The sequence below is a fragment of the Salvelinus alpinus genome, chromosome 38 (assembly GCF_045679555.1).
Source record: "Salvelinus alpinus chromosome 38, SLU_Salpinus.1, whole genome shotgun sequence".
Taxonomy (NCBI): domain Eukaryota; kingdom Metazoa; phylum Chordata; class Actinopteri; order Salmoniformes; family Salmonidae; genus Salvelinus; species Salvelinus alpinus.
In genome coordinates, this window is record NC_092123.1 from 6,023,138 (window position 1) to 6,044,808 (window position 21,671).

Sequence of the window (21,671 nt, forward strand, 5' to 3'; positions counted from 1 at the left end):
TGAGTTTGGGTGGGCATTCTATGTTGTGTGTTTCTATGTTGGTTTAGGGTTGCCTGGTATGGCTCTTAATTAGAGGCAGGTGTTTTGCGTTCCTCTAATTGAGAGTCATATTTAGGTAGGTTGTTTCACTGTGTTCGTTGTGGGTGGTTGTCTCCTGTGTCAGTGTTTGTCGCACCATACGGGACTGTTCGGTTTGTGTTGTACATCGTCATTTTTATGTGTAGGCTATTTTCCCTGTTCGTGCGTTCTCGTGTTTAATGTAAGTTCGTCGTTCAGGTCTGTCTACTCCGTTTGTTGTTTTGTTAGTTTATAGTGAAGTTCGTGTTTTCGTCTTGTCTTTAATAAATATTATGTGTTCACAACCCGCTGCGCATTGGTTCCCTCAATACTCCTCCTTTTCGGTTGAAGAGGAGGAGGACCACCGTTACATGGTAGCCTAATCTGCACTCTATATCCAGAGGCCTTATCAGCTGCTGGGGAGAGCCAGCCTAGACTCAGGGGTCAAAGTAACATAGTAAATGTACATTTGTCTTCCTCAATTTAGTATGATATGTTTTCATTTGTGGATGTCCATCATCCATTTGGTATGATATATTACGTTCTTCAATTCGTATGATACGTTACCAATTCCAATTCATATGATATCTTACGCATTTGCAAAATGTTAGCTAGGCTAGGGGTTAGGGTTAAGGGTTAAGGTTAGGGCTAGGGGAAGGATTAGCTAACATGCTAAGTAGTTGCAAAGTAGCTTAAAAGTAGTAAGTGGTTACAAAGTTGCTAATTACCTAAAATGCTAAAGTTGTCCGTGATTCGATCAGGCCCCTAGTGCCTGGTCTGGAGTGTGCAGTCACAAGCTTTGTTGGTTGGCTACTTAGCGGTACCAGAAGCACTGGTCTGCCCTAGAAGGCCTATGTAAATTATAATCGCCAGAATGGCAAAACCATTTTTTTTACCGGACGTTTTGGGGTCTAAAATGTGTTTATTATGATCAAGTTCAATCCCCACTGTGATTCTTTTTAAAGTTCGAGATATTTAATTAAATAGTGATCCATTCTGACTACTACATTTGTCGTCACACATGCTGACACAGACCAATCTCGGGCCGGCAGGCTACAAGGAGGCTCGGGGGTTGACTCGCTCAGGCAGGATGAAAACGATTACATCGACCATGATCCTTTGCTTGTTACGGCCACTTTAAGCCATTAACCGTAGCAATTTTTTGGTGCCATTCATCCCCATTCAGCAATATGGCACGCTTTAAATTAAAATACTCCCGGCTTCATGCGCCATCAGGAGTTTTCCATACGACTACGTGGATGACGTTGGCGCTATCGTTATAGCTGCAGGTTTTAATGTCTATGGATTTGATTTAAACACGTAACCTTTTGGGTTGCTAGAAGTTTTCCTAATAAACCCACCTATCCTCCCCTACCAACGTCCTTCCTTTCATTTTTGGCTTAAGTAACCTTCTGTCTTATGTAACCGTACCAAACCGAACATATCATACTAATTGGAGGGAAACAAATGTACGTTTACTATGTTACATCTAGCCGGTGCGGCCATGCTGGGAGAGCAGGCGGCCTGACAGGCCAGGCACTCACTGTGGCTCCCATCAGTTGGCCTGGTCTCAGATCTGTTTGTACTGTCTTGCCATATGGTCATTGTCACACTTTGGAACAAACATATCTGTCACCAGGCTACCCATCAGGCAGTGCTTATAAGATGCCAGGCTGTGACATGGGCCTCCGCCACCACCTCGTATGGGTAAAATCTATCCACTTAATGTATGGGTCATGTACAGGTAAATGCCAAAATAAAGGAAACCCCAACATAGAGTGTCTTAATAGGGTGTTGGGTCACCATGAGCCAGAACATCTTCAATGCACCTTGGTATAGATTCTACAAGTGTCTAGCACTCTATTGGAGGGATCTGACACCATTATTCCACAAGAAATGCCACCATTTGGTGGTTTGTTGATGGTGGTGGAAAACACTGTCTCAGGTGCCTCTCCAGAATCTCCCATAAGTGTTCAATTGGGTTGAAATCTGGTGACTTCGTCGGCCAAGGCATATAGTTTACATCGCTTTCATGCTCATCAAACTATTCAGTGACCACTTGTGCTTGTGGATGGGGACATTGTCATCCTATGGGGACATAGCCATGGTAGCAAAATAATGACATGCCCAGCATTTTTATACATGATCCTAACCATGATGGATGTTAATTGCTGAATTAACTCAGGAACCACACCTGTGTGGAAGCACCTGCTTTCAATGTACTTTGTGTCCCTCATTTACTCACTGTTTCCATTTTTTTTGGCAGTTACCTGTATAGGAGCGTTGCCAAAATGCAAAGTACATACGACACTGAGGGGTCATCTAGGAGCACTTCACTAGCCTGGTCCCAGATCTGTTCATGCTGTAGGTGTTGACAAGACAGCACTTCACTGCAAAGAGATAGGCCAGCAGTCACAACATGTTCTCACTCAGTCACTCTCTTTCATTTCTTCAATAGATATTTCCAAGACCAAGGAACTGTCTATACACACTGTCTCTCTCACAGCTTATCTGTGTCACGACACAAACATTCCCCTTATCACATTAAGTCCAGGCTATGTTTGGAACCACACTCATGGTTTGGGTTTCTCCAGGTTCATGAGTGCTTGATGACATTTTAAAAAAAGGAGGGGAAATATCTCGCTGCACGCAGGACCATTTGACATTGTTGGAGTGAACGTCACAAGGCAGAGAAGAATTTCAGAAGGTGGGCCAAAAACCTTCATTTGATAATAAGACACATACTGTTTATGTAATGCTTGTTTACGAAACAGCTCTTAATGGGTTCCGCGTGACTAAGAAGGTATAAAACCATAAAATGTGATTAACACCCCCTACTCTACACCTCCCATCAGACAGTATCACACCCCCTACTCTACACCTCCCATCAGACAGTATCACACCTCCTACTCTACACCTCCTATCAGACAGTATCACACCCCCTACTCTACACCTCCCATCAGACAGTATCACACCCCCTACTCTACACCTCCCATCAGACAGTATCACACCCCCTACTCTACACCTCCTATCAGACAGTATCACCCCCCTACTCTACACCTCCCATCAGACAGTATCACACCCCCTACTCTACACCTCCTATCAGACAGTATCACACCCCCTACTCTACACCTCCTATCAGACAGTATCACACCCCCTACTCTACACCTCCCATCAGACAGTATCACACCCCCTACTCTACACCTCCTATCAGACAGTATCACACCCACTACTCTACACCTCCTATCAGACAGTATCACACCCCCTACTCTACACCTCCTATCAGACAGTATCACACCCCCTACTCTACACCTATCAGACAGTATCACACCCCCTACTCTACACCTCCTATCAGACAGTATCACACCCCCTACTCTACACCTCCTATCAGACAGTATCACACCCCCTACTCTACACCTCCTATCAGACAGTATCACACCCCCTACTCTACACCTCCTATCAGACAGTATCACACCCCCTACTCTACACCTCCTATCAGACAGTATCACACCCCCTACTCTACACCTCCTATCAGACAGTATCACACCCCCTACTCTACATCTCCTATCAGACAGTATCACACCCCCTACTCTACACCTCCTATCAGACAGTATCACACCCCCTACTCTACACCTCCTATCAGACAGTATCCCACCCCCTACTCTACACCTCCCATCAGACAGTATCACACCCCCTACTCTACACCTCCTATCAGACAGTATCACACCCCCTACTCTACACCTCCTATCAGACAGTATCACACCCCCTACTCTACACCTCCTATCAGACAGTATCACACCCCCTACTCTACACCTCCTATCAGACAGTATCACACCCCCTACTCTACGCCTCCCATCAGACTGTATCACACCCTCCCTACTCTACACCTCCCATCAGACAGTATCCCATCCGCGTCCCTACCTAGCCATACCAGCTACCACTGGACAATGGGCCTTAGGAGTAACATTATATCGCGATAGTAAGGGATTGGCTATGAGACACAAGAGGGGCCTGGTATTGATGATTGTAGCTCGCAATTGACGGAGAACAAATGTGCAAACTATGTAGTCTCATGATCATCCATCAGGAATGAAACACACACCGGTTTAGAATAGATCAACACTTGCTTGTGCTATTCACAACTTTAGGATAATAGAGGATGTGGGAGGGGGTTAGGCTTACTGTGGTAGGAAATGATCAGCATAAATGATCAAGCAAAATCATCAGCCCTCACCTGTTTTGGACACTAGACTGTCTCTCCTTGTGTGTGTGCAGGCACCCTGGCACTAAATCATCCGGTTCAATTAATAAACTAATCATGCTAGTCAGTCTGGACCTTGGCTGTTTGAATCAGTTAGGTTAGTACTGGGCTGGCTGAACGTCAGCCTGTTTACATCCAGTAGCCTTTCAGGACTGGAGTTGAAGACCCTCCTCAGCTCAACCTGATTCACATAACCTGGTGAACTCACATGGCCCTGATGCGGGTGGGTTTTGTTTTCTCAGGGAACCAAGAATAATCAGTAATGTCCTCCTCAAGAATGTTAAACGCAGGTCGACAGGAGGCCTCTTGAGGTCATGTTAACCTGTTCCAGTCTGTCTGTCAGGGCCATTGTGTCCGTTGGGGATATCAAACCTCTCTTTGAGCGGAGTGTGAGTAACAGGAGCGGAACACAAATCCTTTTTCCAGAGGCCACAGATGTTGGAAACATTATATTTCTCTTTAGACCTGTTGCGTTTTATGTAGCAGCCATTTTATTATTATAATTTTTTTAAATAATAATTGTGCGTGGGATGGAGAGGGATGGTTGATCAGGTAAAATCATTTGCATTTGTGGGTGTATGTGTGCTTGTGTGTCTATGTGACAGCATGCTCTCTCTAATATACAGTGAAGCCATAAAAGGCCACTGTCTGTCTGATGGTGGGGAGATGTAACGTTCTGGCTCCAGTGTAGCTCAGTAGTTACATTGTATTTATAGCCTCAGATCAAGTGGTCCGGCCCACACCAGTCACCTCACTGCCCAGTCCCCGGGTACTGCTGCTCTTAAACCAATCAAGCAGAGACTAGGACTGGTCTTCTCCCTCAACTCTCTGTCTGCTCTGACTCCTCTAGCAAGAGACACACAGGCTGAGGCTGCTGCACTCACAGGTAGGAGGACACTTCTCTCTCTACTCCGGCTCTGATCCACTGTTCTGGTAACTGGCTACTGGTCTGCTCTGTCTTTTTTTGTACACTTCCTTTGGTTATTCTAGACATCTGCTTGTTGACTTCTATCCGTTCCACTGCTCTCCATCTGCAGCCACTCACACGGCCGAGGCTGAGCTGCAGATGCTTATTCAGGCTAGAGTTTGTTGTCTTTGGCAGCAAATTAGCTTTTTGGATTTGTGAAACTTTGCAAAACTTCAGAGCTAACCCTCTCCTCTTTTTATTTTGGAATTAGGTGGTTGATGTTTGTTTGATACATTTTGTTTCAGATTAGTTTCAAATACTTTGATAAATACAGATATCGGTAGCTATCAATAACTACCCACTGGGCACACATTGGTTGAATCAACGTTGTGAAATTACGTGGCACCAACATGGAATATATGTTGAATTGACGTCTGTGCGCAGTGGGTATGATTTAAAATGTCTATTTGGCAGTTCGTTTCAAAAGGCCTTGGCAGTGGTCTCCCCTGCAGATTCTGAACGTTGAAAGTGCTATCTACAGTGTCAAATGAATAATTCAATAGCAGGGCATAGATAGAATACAAGCAGATGACTTTCCACATCAGGCCACAACCTCTCAACCCTCTTAGATTTTAGATTGTACTCCAAACAGGCCTGGAATGTGTGCTCTTTTGCACATTCTTTGACTTGCTACGATGTGAAGTGACGCGAGATGAACTGAAAGCTGAAGAGTAGTCTTTGAAAACAAAGAGTGGCTGAATGCAGGAATCCGTGCAGTGTGGCTGGATGAAATGAGATGGGGGTTTGGGTGGGCTGGGCAGTTGTCTGAAGGGCCCCTTTTTTTGGAGTGGGGATGCCCTTCCATGGTAGGGGCCCTGGAGTCACTCATCATGATCTTGTATTAGCTATGGTGTCATGGTAGTGTCATGACAATGTGTATGCCCTGTAAGACTCTATGGCCCTGCAATGAGATTATGGCAGACATGAGCTAAGGCAACAGATGGTGGTCCAGGGACCAATGTTTGGTCTGTAACAGTATAACGATGATAATAGTGATCCATTGTAGAGCTTGAATTAGACAGGAGATTGAGGGGAAATGAGACCTCGTTGGTCTTAATGTATGAATCCATGTACTGCAGTAAAAGGGTCTGAACTAATACTAACGCCTGCCAAAGGTTTTGAGCATGACTCTGATTTGGGAATGGATGAATTGAGGTCTTTGTTTGGAAATGGGACAGGAAGTCAGCTGGAATTAAGATTTTGATTGTTATAGGCTACTGCATGTGACAGTGTGTCACAACTATACTCATGTCTTATTCTGAAAATTGGAAGTATCTACACATCATGACAGAGATCTATCTGCATCTGCCACCCAACACTATTCTGTGATTTTTCTAGACTACGGGGGGGGGGGGGGGGGGTCAATGTGCTGGTGAATAAAGACTGCAACGCAGGTTTGATTGAATTAGTCTATTTCTTGAGACTCTAAAGTTCTTCAGTTGTCATTGACGGATCAAATTAACCTGCAAAACAAGCATAAATACTACTGTGGAACCTAGTATTTGTGAAGTACATGTCTCTGTTCAGGGGTCACTTCGATCTTCATCACAAAATCACTCCATTCCATTTGTGGAGGTGAACGAGTTACGTTGAGTGTTGTGGAGGAGAAGGAGTTACGTTGAGTGTTGTGGTGTGTTGTGGAGGAGAAGGAGTTACGTTGAGTGGTGTGGTGTGTGTGGAGGAGAAGGAGTTAGGTTGAGTGTTGTGGTGTGTGTGGAGGAGAAGGAGTTACGTTGAGTGTTGTGGTGTGTGTGGAGGAGAAGGGGTTATGTTGAGTGGTGTGGTGTGTTGTGGAGGAGAAGGAGTTACGTTGAGTGGTGTGGTGTGTGTGGAGGAGAAGGAGTTAGGTTGAGTGTTGTGGTGTGTGTGGAGGAGAAGGAGTTACGTTGAGTGTTGTGGAGGAGAAGGAGTTACGTTGAGTGTTGTGGTGTGTGTGGAGGAGAAGGAGTTAGGTTGAGTGTTGTGGTGTGTGTGGAGGAGAAGGAGTTACGTTGAGTGTTGTGGTGTGTGTGGAGGAGAAGGAGTTACGTTGAGTGTTGTGGAGGAGAAGGAGTTAGGTTGAGTGTTGTGGTGTGTGTGTGGAGGAGAAGGAGTTACGTTGAGTGTTGTGGTGTGTGTGGAGGAGAAGAAGTTAGGTTGAGTGTTGTGGTGTGTGTGGAGGAGAAGGAGTTACGTTGAGTGTTGTGGTGTGTGTGGAGGAGAAGGAGTTACGTTGAGTGTTGTGGTGTGTGTGGAGGAGAAGGAGTTACGTTGAGTGTTGTGGAGGAGAAGGAGTTACGTTGAGTGTTGTGGTGTGTGTGGAGGAGAAGGAGTTAGGTTGAGTGTTGTGGTGTGTGTGGAGGAGAAGGAGTTAGGTTGAGTGTTGTGGTGTGTGTGGAGGAGAAGGAGTTACGTTGAGTGTTGTGGTGTGTGGAGGAGAATGAGTTACGTTGAGTGTTGTGGTGTGTTGTGGAGGAGAAGGAGTTACGTTGAGTGGTGTGGTGTGTGTGGAGGAGAAGGAGTTAGGTTGAGTGTTGTGGTGTGTGTGGAGGAGAAGGAGTTACGTTGAGTGTTGTGGTGTGTGTGGAGGAGAAGGGGTTATGTTGAGTGGTGTGGTGTGTTGTGGAGGAGAAGGAGTTACGTTGAGTGGTGTGGTGTGTGTGGAGGAGAAGGAGTTAGGTTGAGTGTTGTGGTGTGTGTGGAGGAGAAGGAGTTACGTTGAGTGTTGTGGAGGAGAAGGAGTTACGTTGAGTGTTGTGGTGTGTGTGGAGGAGAAGGAGTTAGGTTGAGTGTTGTGGTGTGTGTGGAGGAGAAGGAGTTACGTTGAGTGTTGTGGTGTGTGTGGAGGAGAAGGAGTTACGTTGAGTGTTGTGGAGGAGAAGGAGTTAGGTTGAGTGTTGTGGTGTGTGTGTGGAGGAGAAGGAGTTACGTTGAGTGTTGTGGTGTGTGTGGAGGAGAAGAAGTTAGGTTGAGTGTTGTGGTGTGTGTGGAGGAGAAGGAGTTACGTTGAGTGTTGTGGTGTGTGTGGAGGAGAAGGAGTTACGTTGAGTGTTGTGGTGTGTGGAGGAGAATGAGTTACGTTGAGTGTTGTGGTGTGTTGTGGAGGAGAAGGAGTTACGTTGAGTGGTGTGGTGTGTGTGGAGGAGAAGGAGTTAGGTTGAGTGTTGTGGTGTGTGTGGAGGAGAAGGAGTTACGTTGAGTGTTGTGGTGTGTGTGGAGGAGAAGGGGTTATGTTGAGTGGTGTGGTGTGTTGTGGAGGAGAAGGAGTTACGTTGAGTGGTGTGGTGTGTGTGGAGGAGAAGGAGTTAGGTTGAGTGTTGTGGTGTGTGTGGAGGAGAAGGAGTTACGTTGAGTGTTGTGGAGGAGAAGGAGTTACGTTGAGTGTTGTGGTGTGTGTGGAGGAGAAGGAGTTAGGTTGAGTGTTGTGGTGTGTGTGGAGGAGAAGGAGTTACGTTGAGTGTTGTGGTGTGTGTGGAGGAGAAGGAGTTACGTTGAGTGTTGTGGAGGAGAAGGAGTTAGGTTGAGTGTTGTGGTGTGTGTGTGGAGGAGAAGGAGTTACGTTGAGTGTTGTGGTGTGTGTGGAGGAGAAGAAGTTAGGTTGAGTGTTGTGGTGTGTGTGGAGGAGAAGGAGTTACGTTGAGTGTTGTGGAGGAGAAGGAGTTACGTTGAGTGTTGTGGTGTGTGTGGAGGAGAAGGAGTTAGATTGAGTGTTGTGGTGTGTGTGGAGGAGAAGGAGTTAGGTTGAGTGTTGTGGTGTGTGTGGAGGAGAAGGAGTTACGTTGAGTGTTGTGGTGTGTGGAGGAGAATGAGTTACGTTGAGTGTTGTGGTGTGTTGTGGAGGAGAAGGAGTTACATTGAGTGTTGTGGTGTGTGTGGAGGAGAAGGAGTTAGGTTGAGTGTTGTGGTGTGTTGTGGAGGAGAATGAGTTACGTTGAGTGTTGTGGTGTGTGTGGAGGAGAAGGAGTTACATTGAGTGTTGTGGTGTGTGTGGAGGAGAAGGAGTTACGTTGAGTGTTGTGGTGTGTGTGGAGGAGAAGGAGTTACGTTGAGTGTTGTGGTGTGTGGAGGAGAATGAGTTACGTTGAGTGTTGTGGTGTGTTGTGGAGGAGAAGGAGTTACGTTGAGTGTTGTGGTGTGTTGTGGAGGAGAAGGAGTTAGGTTGAGTGTTGTGGTGTGTGTGGAGGAGAATGAGTTACGTTGAGTGTTGTGGTGTGTGTGGAGGAGAAGGAGTTACGTTGAGTGTTGTGGTGTGTGTGGAGGAGAAGGAGTTACGTTGAGTGTTGTGGTGTGTGTAGAGGAGAAGGAGTTACGTTGAGTGTTGTGGTGTGTGTGGAGGAGAAGGAGTTACGTTGAGTGTTGTGGTGTGTGTGGAGGAGAAGGAGTTACGTTGAGTGTTGTGGTGTGTGTGGAGGAGAAGGAGTTACGTTGAGTGTTGTGGTGTGTAGAGGAGAAGGAGTTACGTTGAGTGTTGTGGTGTGTGTAGAGGAGAAGGAGTTACATTGAGTGTTGTGGAGGAGAAGGAGTTACGTTGAGTGTTGTGGTGTGTGTAGAGGAGAAGGAGTTACGTTGAGTGTTGTGGAGGAGAAGGAGTTAGGTTGAGTGTTGTGGTGTGTTGTGGAGGAGAAGGAGTTAGGTTGAGTGTTGTGTTGTGTGTGTGGAGGAGAAGGAGTTACGTTGAGTGTTGTGGTGTGTGTGGAGGAGAAGGAGTTACGTTGAGTGTTGTGGTGTGTGTGGAGGAGAAGGAGTTACGTTGAGTGTTGTGGTGTGTTGTGGAGGAGAAGGAGTTAGGTTGAGTGTTGTGGAGGAGAAGGAGTTACGTTGAGTGTTGTGGTGTGTTGTGGAGGAGAAGGAGTTACGTTGAGTGTTGTGGTGTGTGTGGAGGAGAAGGAGTTAGGTTGAGTGTTGTGGTGTGTTGTGGAGGAGAAGGAGTTACGTTGAGTGTTGTGGTGTGTGTGGAGGAGAAGGAGTTACGTTGAGTGTTGTGGTGTGTAGAGGAGAAGGAGTTACGTTGAGTGTTGTGGAGGAAAAGGAGTTACGTTGAGTGTTGTGGTGTGTTGTGGAGGAGAAGGAGTTACGTTGAGTGTTGTGGTGTGTTGTGGAGGAGAAGGAGTTACGTTGAGTGTTGTGGTGTGGAGGAGAAGGAGTTACGTTGAGTGTTGTGGTGTGTTGTGGAGAAGAAGGAGTTAGGTTGAGTGTTGTGGTGTGTGTGGAGGAGAAGGAGTTAGGTTGAGTGTTGTGGTGTGTGTGGAGGAGAAGGAGTTACGTTGAGTGTTGTGGTGTGTGTGGAGGAGAAGGAGTTAGGTTGAGTGTTGTGGTGTGTGGAGGAGAAGGAGTTAGGTTGAGTGTTGTGGTGTGTGTGGAGGAGAAGAGGTTAGGTTGAGTGTTGTGGTGTGTGTGGAGGAGAAGGAGTTACGTTGAGTGTTGTGGTGTGTGTGGAGGAGAAGGAGTTAGGTTGAGTGTTGTGGTGTGTGGAGGAGAAGGAGTTAGGTTGAGTGTTGTGGTGTGTGTGGAGGAGAAGGAGTTACGTTGAGTGTTGTGGTGTGTGTGTGGAGGAGAAGGAGTTACGTTGAGTGTTGTAGTGTGTGTGGAGGAGAAGGAGTTACGTTGAGTGTTGTGGTGTGTGTGGAGGAGAAGGAGTTAGGTTGAGTGTTGTGGTGTGTGGAGGAGAAGGAGTTAGGTTGAGTGTTGTGGTGTGTGGAGGAGAAGGAGTTAGGTTGAGTGTTGTGGTGTGTGTGGAGGAGAAGGAGTTACGTTGAGTGTTGTGGTGTGTGTGGAGGAGAAGGAGTTACGTTGAGTGTTGTGGTGTGTGTAGAGGAGAAGGAGTTAGGTTGAGTGTTGTGGTGTGTAGAGGAGAAGGAGTTACGTTGAGTGTTGTGGAGGAGAAGGAGTTAGGTTGAGTGTTGTGGTGTGTTGTGGAGGAGAAGGAGTTAGGTTGAGTGTTGTGGTGTGTAGAGGAGAAGGAGTTACGTTGAGTGTTGTGGAGGAGAAGGAGTTAGGTTGAGTGTTGTGGTGTGTGTGGAGGAGAAGGAGTTACGTTGAGTGTTGTGGTGTGTGTGGAGGAGAAGGAGTTACGTTGAGTGTTGTGGTGTGTAGAGGAGAAGGAGTTACGTTGAGTGTTGTGGTGTGTAGAGGAGAAGGAGTTACGTTGAGTGTTGTGGTGTGTGTGTGGAGGAGAAGGAGTTACGTTGAGTGTTGTGGAGGAGAAGGCGTTACGTTGAGTGTTGTGGTGTGTTGTGGAGGAGAAGGAGTTACGTTGAGTGTTGTGGAGGAGAAGGAGTTACGTTGAGTGTTGTGGTGTGTGTGGAGGAGAAGGAGTTAGGTTGAGTGTTGTGGTGTGTTGTGGAGGAGAAGGAGTTACGTTGAGTGTTGTGGTGTGTGTGGAGGAGAAGGAGTTACGTTGAGTGTTGTGGTGTGTGTGGAGGAGAAGGAGTTACGTTGAGTGTTGTGGTGTGTGTGGAGGAGAAGGAGTTACGTTGAGTGTTGCGGTGTGTGTGGAGGAGAAGGAGTTACGTTGAGTGTTGTGGTGTGTGTGGAGGAGAAGGAGTTACGTTGAGTGTTGTGGTGTGTGTGGAGGAGAAGGAGTTACGTTGAGTGTTGTGGTGTGTGTGGAGGAGAACGAGGAGAAGAAGGAGGAGGAGGTGTGTAGCTCTGTTCCAAACTCCTCTTATTAAGTCATGGACATCAACGCCAGCACACCGCCTCCCTGCCCCTGCCAACAGCTGCCTCAAATACTTCATCTTGTCATCCTGAGATCGTGGATCATCCGGGTCCATTCCAAAGCGGAGGAGGAAGACAGGGGAGGCACAGAGGGAGACAGGCCTAGAAATATCCACTCCTGTCGTAAACCTCTGCCAGAAACAACCTGTGGAATGAATGCTCCCTATTATAAGAAAGAGATACGCAATGAAATGCATCACTACATACCTCTGCTCCTTTGCAGTGTTGTGTTGTGGACTACTGGGTGGCTACCACCCTGCTGAGAGGACGGCTCATGATAACGACTGGAACGGAGTAAATGGAATGGCGTCAAACCATGTGCTTTATGTATTTGATACCATTCCACTGATTCCGCTCCAGCCATTACCACAAGCCCGTCCTCTCCAATTAAGGTGCCACCATAGAAATAGAATTGCTCAAATGTCCTCCGGACCACAGCAATTTGACGGGCCCCTCAAAGTTCATTCTAACTCTATGATCTCTGCAAGGCGTCTGGCTGTCTGTCCAGGACGGAGGGGGGACACAGTGGAACTCACTGCGGATCTCCTGTCCCCACAAAGGATCATGAGAGGGATAACTAGGGGTTAGCCAGGGCTGAATGGGGAGACAGAGGACAGCTGCTTAATGGGGAGACAGAGGACAGCTGCGGGGCCCAGAGCAGACTTTGGCACAGCATGCCACCCTTTCTCTCTCCTCCATCTTTAGAGGCTTGAGTCATCTTTCCCCTGTATCCCAGAGCTACACATTGTGTTTTACTAGCATAGGCATACATTGTTGTGTATTGTTCTTACTGTACACCAGCTAGGATTTTTGGACCAATTGCATGATATAAAATTCAACTGTATGAGTACACCTAGCATTTAAATAAGTATTTGAGGCAACCCACTGGGCATAGATGTCAATTCAATGTCTATTCCATGTTGGTTCAACGTCATTTCATTGAACCAGTGTTTCCCCAGTGGGAACTATTTACATTTCTGGCTGATTACCACTTTAAATGTGAAGCTCTTACGCTACAGCTGTATTCTCAGCTGACGCGACAGCTCACCAAAGCAGCTGATTGCGTAACCGATTTACTCCCGCAGACCTCATTCTCAAAGTTGTCATTGTGACTTTAATTTTGGTCCATTGCTTGAACCACGGAGATACTTTTATTTCAGCTACGTTCGTACATTATAGTGAGCCTTGTATGCCGTAGTCTAGTGCATTATGTCATTACATTACAATGACCTTTTGGTCTCATGGTTATTGAGACCAATGCACTATTAAAATACATCACATGCTGATCAAAATCAAATCACATTTTATACACCTTACCGTGAAATGCTTACTTACAAGAACTTAACCAGCAATGCTGTTTTAAGAAAATGTAGTTTAGAAAATATTTACTAAATAAACTAAAGTTAAAAAAAATATATATATATATATATGAACACTGTAACAGTGAAACCAACTTCAATTTAAGTCAAATTTTCACTCAGTCTCCCATTGACATCAATGCATGGAAGTTAGGATTCGCCAATCAGTGATGCTACTTTACTTGAAGACACTGGGTGACTGTAAATGTTTATGTCCTCTTTTACAGGCAAGAGAGCAAAGGGAGAGATTTGATCCAAAATGGCGGAACGCTATGACTGCCATTACTGCAAGGAGTCCCTGTTTGGGAGGAGGTATGTGCTCAGGGAAGAGAACCCCTACTGTGTGAAGTGCTACGAGAACCTGTACTCTAACACCTGTGAAGAGTGCAAGAAGTCCATTGGCTGCAGCAGCAGGGTAGGTGGACCACTTCCTGAATGTGGTGGTGTAGGGTTTACCAGTACCCACATTTGCTATTCCATGATAGGTTGTATTCCTTCCTACTAGTATTCACTTCATTTCTATGGCCCAGATGTTAAACAGAACTTGGAATTAGAACAGGAGTCGATGGAATTAAAACACAAATACCCCAGACCCAGGCACAGTCATTGACCTAGAAGGACACAGGACATACCACTATGCACTGACTCTCAGCACACATGCACTCACTCATGCACACACGCACCCACACAGATATACGTACACACACACACACACACACACACACACACACACACACACACACACACACACACACACACACACACACACACACACACACACACACACACACACACACACACACACACACACACACACACACACACACACACACACTCTCTCTCATTATGACTGCTTAAGACTACACACTTTAAACACTTGCGCCCCAATCCCCGCTTCCACAATGCACGTGTGAATTTTGGACTATAAATTGTGCCTTCCTGTATTATACTTATATAACGTTTCTTCTATTCTACTGCCATTTACTTTATGTTCATATTATTATCTTTTATTATTTATTATTGTTGTTGCATGAAGGAACCTGCAAGTAAGCATTTCGTAGGACAGTCTATACTACGTGTATCCTGTACATACGACTAATAAAACGTGAAACTTGTAGCTTCCAAGTTCGCACTCTGACAGGGCCGTGTGTTGTTTCAGCAATTAGTGTCACTTTACATGGTCATTAGTGTCACAGATGAGATGGCGGTCACTTCCCCCTGGATCGGCCTGGAGGGGGGCTCATCTGTGCCGAATGTCCCTATCCCCTGTAGCAGCTAGTCAGTCATCCGTCCTAGGCCTCTTTCAGTTTATCTAACCCATAGCTGTGATTGCCACCCCTGCTCCCATCTCAGTCATTATTCAGTCATTCATCTAAATTGGTAGCTAATTAAGCACATGTTGTCACACATCCATTGTCACCACGCCTCCAGCAGATAGGAGTTGAGTTGAGGTCACTGCCATGGCAGACCACTAGAACACAGTGCATGGGAATCTTAACAGACTGGTGGGCCTTAGATTCAGTCAAAACGACGATGTCCATTATCCCAGAAAAGGAGGCACCGAGTTGAATGGAGATACACCTGACCCTGACTCTCTGTCCCGTCCTCCTTCTTCAGGACCTGTCCTACAAGGACCGCCACTGGCATGACGACTGCTTCCACTGCTTCAAGTGTAGCTGCTCCCTTGTGGACAAGCCCTTCTCCACCAAGGATGACCAGCTGCTCTGCACCGAGTGCTACTCCAACGAGTACTCCTCCAAGTGCCACGAGTGCAAGAAGACCATCATGCCAGGTAAGGAAATGTCTGGCCTGACAGAGGGGGGAAGTCAGTGAATTGGGCTTTCAGTTGAATTTGGTCAGTACACAATCTATTGGTACTGGTAAGGAAACTACTGAAGGGGAAAGAGTTGACAGATTTGACAGACATCTAACAGAGTTGAGGTTTGAGTGGGATTTGGCTACTAGAAAATCTATTTGGTGCAATCATGGATGCCAAGTTTCTACCTCCTTGGACCTGTGTTAGGAGTTTATGTAATGAATGATGTCGTTGCAGCAGTCAAGCGGGACAGTGGATGGTCTGTCACAGTTTGGTGGAGCCAGCTCACGTACCACTACTGGTATCATTATTCAATGTGTCACACTGGAAGATCAGTCTGTGTGTAACCTGATTTTCCTGTTTCTCTCTCTCTCACTTCCCCTCTCTCTCTCTCCCACTCTCTCTCTCTCTCCATCTCTCTCTCACTTCCTCTCTCTCTCTCTCTCTCTCTCACTCTCTCTCACTCTCTCTCACTCTCTCTCACTCCCTCTCTCCCCCTCTCTATCGCTCTGCTCTTCACCCTCCCCGCTTCCTCCCCTTTCTCTCTCTTCTTCTTTTTCTCCTCTCTTGTTTGCAGGCTCCAAGAAGATGGAGCATAAGGGCAACAGCTGGCATGAGACCTGCTTCACTTGCCAGCGCTGCCAGCAACCAATCGGCACCAAGAACTTCATCCATAAGGACAACAGTAACTACTGCGTGCCCTGTTACGAGAAGCAGTTTGCCATGCAGTGTATCCAATGCAAGAAGGTAATATATATTGATATTTTTTAACTAGGCAAGTCAGTTTATAATGAAGGCCTACACCGGCCAAACCTAGACGATGCTGGGCCAATTGTGCACCGCCCTATGGGACTCTCAATCATGGCCAGTTGTGATACAGTCTGGATTCAAACCAGGGTGTCTGTAGTGATGCCTCTAGCACTGAGATGCAGTGCCTTAGACCGCTGCGCCACTCGAGACCCCTATATAACCCACTGTAGTGGGCTGAAATGGAGTGTACTGCATCAGAATGTATGCTTTTGGAGAGTTCTGTGTTCAAATGGATTGCTCCTCTCCAGATTCACATTTATTACCATTCTTTGTCAGTATTTAAAACTGGTTCCTTGTGCATACGAAACAAAGCTTGCGATGAATAGAAGTTCAACTCAATTCAGCTGAACTCGCATTATGCAGTACTTCTTTTTCCCATGGTCAAATACCTTCACAGGTATAGATGTTACCTAATTTTTGATTGGTGATTGAGCTTGTTACTTCCTGTTTCTATCTCCTGTAGCCAATCACCACTGGCGGGGTGACCTATCGCGATCAGCCGTGGCATAAGGACTGCTTCCTGTGCACGGGGTGTAAGCAGCAGCTGTCTGGCCAGCGGTTCACCTCTCGGGACAACTTTGCCTACTGCCTGAACTGCTTCTGCAACCTGTATGCCAAGAAGTGTGCCTCCTGCACCACCCCTATCAGTGGTACGTATGATCACTCACATTGGCTCATCCTCACACATATCTGTAGTCTCTGGAGCCAATCATAACTTCCACTTATGTCAGATATTCACTTAGTCATGCATGGATGTCAATGGGAGACAAAGTGAAAGTGCAACATAAGTGGAAGTTAGGATCCACCCCTCTATGATTAGTTAACTATACACTGTGGACAAAACATTAGGAACACCTGACAGACTGACCAGGTGAATCCAGGTGAAAGCTAGTATCCCTTATTGATGTCACCCGTTACAGTTTTTCTCAATTGCTAAAACACAATTTCTGAAACCTTGCTCCATTTCCTGAAAACATTAAACACATAACCTCATCTTCAAGCACTATTTACATAACCTCTGACTCCTCTCGCAAAATGAAACATTCGCCTCAAAACAGTTTTACCTGTGTTCAAAATCAAACACTGCTCTCAAATCATAAAAAAAGTGATCAAAATGATATACACTCTCAAGCAGTCAGTAAACAATACACCGAAAAATAGAAAACACATTGTTCAAAACATACAATTCTCAGGGAGAAGTATATTTTTTATCAAAAAAAATATTCATATTTTTTTGATGAACGAAAACATGTTCTATCATAGTAGCTCAAAATTTATCAGAAATTACTCCTCTGCTTTGCTCTTTGCAATTTTGTTTTTTGTTCTTCCTCCTCCTTGTACCTCTATTTTTACAGTACTGTACCCTGCATCTCACAAACTTGTCCTTTGTCTCTGTGATTCTTGTTCTTTGTTGATATGAACCTGCAACCAGTCAAAATCTATTGAGCAGTCAGTACTGTTAATAAATGGAAAGCACAATGTTCAGGGCCATACAATTTGTCCATTGTACAGTATACAGCCTACAATGCACTGTACTACAGTATACAATACTAAAAGGGACAAAAATCAAAGGAGTAAACATGTGATCAATGTGCTTCTTCTTGTCTTTGGGCTGGGTCAGGCCAGAGCACTTCGTCGACATCATAAGCAATATTGTCCCTCCTGAGGCAACGGGGGAAGAAGCCTCTTGTGTGCCGTATCCAGCCCTGACATGATTCCTCACCTATATCACCACAGGCTAAATCCATGGCTTGCAGCAGATTTACTCTGGTGTAGGGTTGTCTATCATACACTTTCCATCTCCAAGAGGAGAAAAACTCCTCAATCGGATTCAGGAAAGGCGAGTATGGAGGGAGGTACAAGTTCATAAACTGCCCATTGATGTTAAACCATTCCCTTACCTGAGCAGCTCGGTGGAAACTGACATTGTCCCACACTATCACATAGGTAGGAATGGGATTCTCATTTAGCTCTTGACCCTGCTGCTCTTGAACCTGCGGCTCAAATAAAATATATCTTAGATTGGCAATAAATCTTAGAAGGTGCTGGGTGTTATATGGCCCGAGTGTAACATGGTGATGTAGAACACCATGGTTGCTGATAGCAGCACAGATTGTGACATTGCCACCTCATTGACCAGGGACTTCAACAATGGCCCGCTGTCCAATCATGTTTCGGCCTCTCCTTCTCCTCTTTGTTAGATTGAAGCCTGCTTCATCGACAAAGATGAACTCATGGGGTCTGTCCAAGGATTCCAAGTCAAATATTGTCTGTGTAATACAATATACTGTATGTAGGATTTTGTAAGTCGTACAGAGACAGTGCTATACTGTAGAGTACAATTAGGCTTCTGATTCACATACATTGTATGTACTGAAGAGTAATGTCATTCACATAGTATGTGTTAGTCCTGTAGACAATCTGGATTACAGTAAATGTTTCTGAATGTACACTTACTTGCACATACTGAGCTCGCAGTTCTTTCCCCCATGGTGAGTTGCGCTCAAAAGGTACTCTGTATACTTGTTTCATTCGCATCCTGTTACGATGGAGGACACGGTCAATTGTGGAAATACTCACACTGTCGATTCCCTGGAAGTGTGTGTTGTCTTGTATCACTCGTTCCTGGATTTATCTGAGTCGTATTGCATTATCTTGAAGGACCATGCCAACTATAATGGCCTCTTGCTCCCGAGTGAATATAGCTGTCCTTCCACCTGCATGTGGCAGCCTTGCAATTATACAAAAAATAGTTGTGCAGTTACAAAACATTCATGCAGTACAATACATACAGTGATTAACTTTACAAATGTCTATTGAAACAGCTGCATATAGTGTAGTACAGTAAATTTGCAATTACAAAAATACAGTAGTATACTGTACCTGTTCTCTTCTCTGAATGTCCTTACTATGGTGGACACAGAAAATCGGCTCAAATTGGGTTGCACTCTAAGTCCTGCTTCCCTCATTGTCAGTCCATGGACAAGAACATGGTCTATAACTGTTGCTCGAATTTCATCAGATATTTCCACTCTTTGTCTTCCTCTTCGTCCTCCTCTTCCTCTTTCTTGCCCTCTTCCTCCTCGTCGCCCACCTCGCATACGCACTCGTCCTCGTCCTCTCACATTGTTTCTTCTATCCATTCTCAGACTTTCTCCTTCCCACCTTCAACAACCTGTTTGCTCTCTGAACTGGCTTATATTGGTTGTGTCGCATCATTTGAAACAGGTTAAATCAATTTTGAGTGGTTGTGTTCAATCAATGACATGTGTTCTCTATTTGTATTTGATTGTTGCCACTTGTGTTTACCAGTATGGATGGCATGTGCATTAGAGTGCAGAATGTGTTTTGAGAATGAGAATGTGTTTAGAGTTTTGCTGAAAAGTCTAAGTGAGATCTGCAAATTGTGTTTTACCATGTGAAATGGTTTAAGGTATTGACAACAGACTGCATAATTAGCTAAATGAGTCCAGGCAACTGAGAACTTTGTTCAGCCAATGGGTTTTAGTGTTTTAGCAATTGAGAAAAACTGTAAATCCACTTCAATCAGTGTAGATGAAGGGGAGGAGACATGATAAAGAATGATTTTTAATCCATGAGACAATTGAGACAGAGATTGTGTATGTGTGCCATTCAGAGGGTGAATGGGCAAGACAAAAGATTTAAGTGCCTTTGAACGGGGTCTTGTAGTAGGTGCCAGTTGCACCGGTTTGAGTGTGTCAAGAACTGCAACGCTGCTGGGTTTTTGACGCCCAACAGTTTCCCGTGTGTATCAAGAATGTATTTCTGATCAATTTGATGTTATTTTAATGGACAAAAAATGTGCTTTAAAAAACAAGGACATTTCAAAGTGACCCCAAACTTTTGAACGTAGTGTAGGTCAACATCTGCTTGGAATGCTTTCGACACCTTGTAGAGTCCATGCCCCGGCGAATTGAGGCTGTTCTGAGGGCAAAAGGGGTTGCAACTCAATATTAGAAAGGTTTTGTACACTCAGTATCACTAGAACCAGGACTTTTTCCTTACAATGTGACACTAAAAAACCTGACTGACAAACTCTGGTTCCTCATCCTTTCACGCCATACTCTCCACTTCTATTCACTCCTACTCAAAACATTCCATAGTAACGACCCCAACTCAAGGCTGCCTTAATTACAGTGAGGTCACACATTAACTAGTCAGGTGCTCTATCTATCTGTTGTTATAGAGACATGGCACTCAGCTCATGGGTTTTGAATTCCTTCCAGAAAATGTACTTACTTACTATCTATTAGAGTATTATTACATTAGTGATCCGGAGTAATTGATAAGGAATTTCTCCATCCCTCCCTCTGTGCCTGTCTCGTCTTGCTTGTGCAGGTCTGGGTGGCAGCAAGTACATCTCGTTTGAAGAGCGCCAGTGGCACAACAACTGCTTCAACTGCAAGAAGTGCTCCGTCTCCCTGGTGGGAAGGGGCTTTCTGACGGCCCGCGATGAGATCATGTGTCCCGAGTGCAGCAAAGACGTCTAAAAGCTGTATGGAGCGTCAAAGCCAGAGATGGCAAAGATGCAAGAGAATATAGGCCTACTCCTACTAACATTTCATTTATTGGAATTTTATATTTATTCAATAATATACACTTCAGACTAACCCAAAGGGCTTTCTGCATGCACTGGCCTCAGATTGATACAATATTTTGTCTGATGGAATGAGCACAAATTGCATTAGATTCTTAGAAAGAGATATCATTTTGATGTATTTTAAACAAAATAACAACTTTGTCTGTGGTTTGTTACCATTGAAACGTTTAACTATTGTGTTGTATATGTTCGGATAATCATCCATGACACTTAACTATCACAGGAGTTGTACTTTTCATTAAAGCAGTGAAATCTAATGATAACACAACATGTACCTGCACTCTAAATGTGAAATAAAGTATTTAAAAGGCAATTCATTGATAGAATGATCTTTCTGACATTTGATTTTGTTCCAAATCAGTAAAGGCACCAATAAACCTCATGGGCTCTGGTCAAAAGTAGTACACTCCATAGGGGTGACATTTGGGAAGCAGGCCTACAACCACCCCATAGTTCTGAATGGCTTACCTCTGGCTCCATCTAGCGGTACAAGCACCCCTTGGGGGAAAATTGACTCTTGGTCTCTTGAACACTCAAAACCACATAAAGGAGGTATGGGATGTGATCATTAGTGCCTAAGGTCTAGGGTCTGGGCCTGGATCTGTCTGGCTCTTGGCTGCAGGTTAGCGTTTTTCTTCATGAATCTTGTTCTGGAGGCAGCTCTGCAGAGTGGTCACTAGCTGGCACAGACAAAAAAGTAATTAACCCTTAATTCCTAACCCTAACCTTAAATTACGACCAAAAAGAGAATTTTTGTTTTCATAAATTTTTACAATACAGTCGATTTTGACTTTGCAGCTGACCTATCTAAGGGGAAATCACTAATTGCTGCCTCCAGTACGTCAATCTCTCAAATGTCTTGGTCAGGGTCTGGACGCTGTGATTTCAGGTGGGGTTGTAGGATGAGCTGTCCATGGTGCTGAAAAGGTTCAGGGTGATGCTGCAGCTTGTTCGGGGTTGCTGTCCTTGGTCCTGTACAGATGTATGGCGCTGGTTTTGAGTGAAGAAAATTGCAATTTTCTGTAATAAATGAAAATTCAAATAACTTACAGTATTACAAATCCAAAAGGCACGAACGTCTTCAA

General features: G+C 45.1%; 1 protein-coding gene across 1 annotated transcript; it reads left to right on the forward strand.

Annotated features, from left to right (window-relative positions):
• The first annotated feature begins 5,027 nt into the window (after positions 1–5,027).
• LOC139566392 (four and a half LIM domains protein 2-like) lies at positions 5,028–20,899 on the forward strand. Its single transcript, XM_071387525.1, has 6 exons — positions 5,028–5,204; positions 13,567–13,754; positions 14,957–15,131; positions 15,733–15,902; positions 16,429–16,615; positions 20,325–20,899. The coding sequence occupies exons 2-6, from the start codon at positions 13,599–13,601 to the stop codon at positions 20,474–20,476; spliced, it is 840 nt and encodes a 279-aa protein (XP_071243626.1). The 5' UTR covers positions 5,028–5,204; positions 13,567–13,598; the 3' UTR covers positions 20,477–20,899.
• The last annotated feature ends 772 nt before the right edge of the window (positions 20,900–21,671 follow it).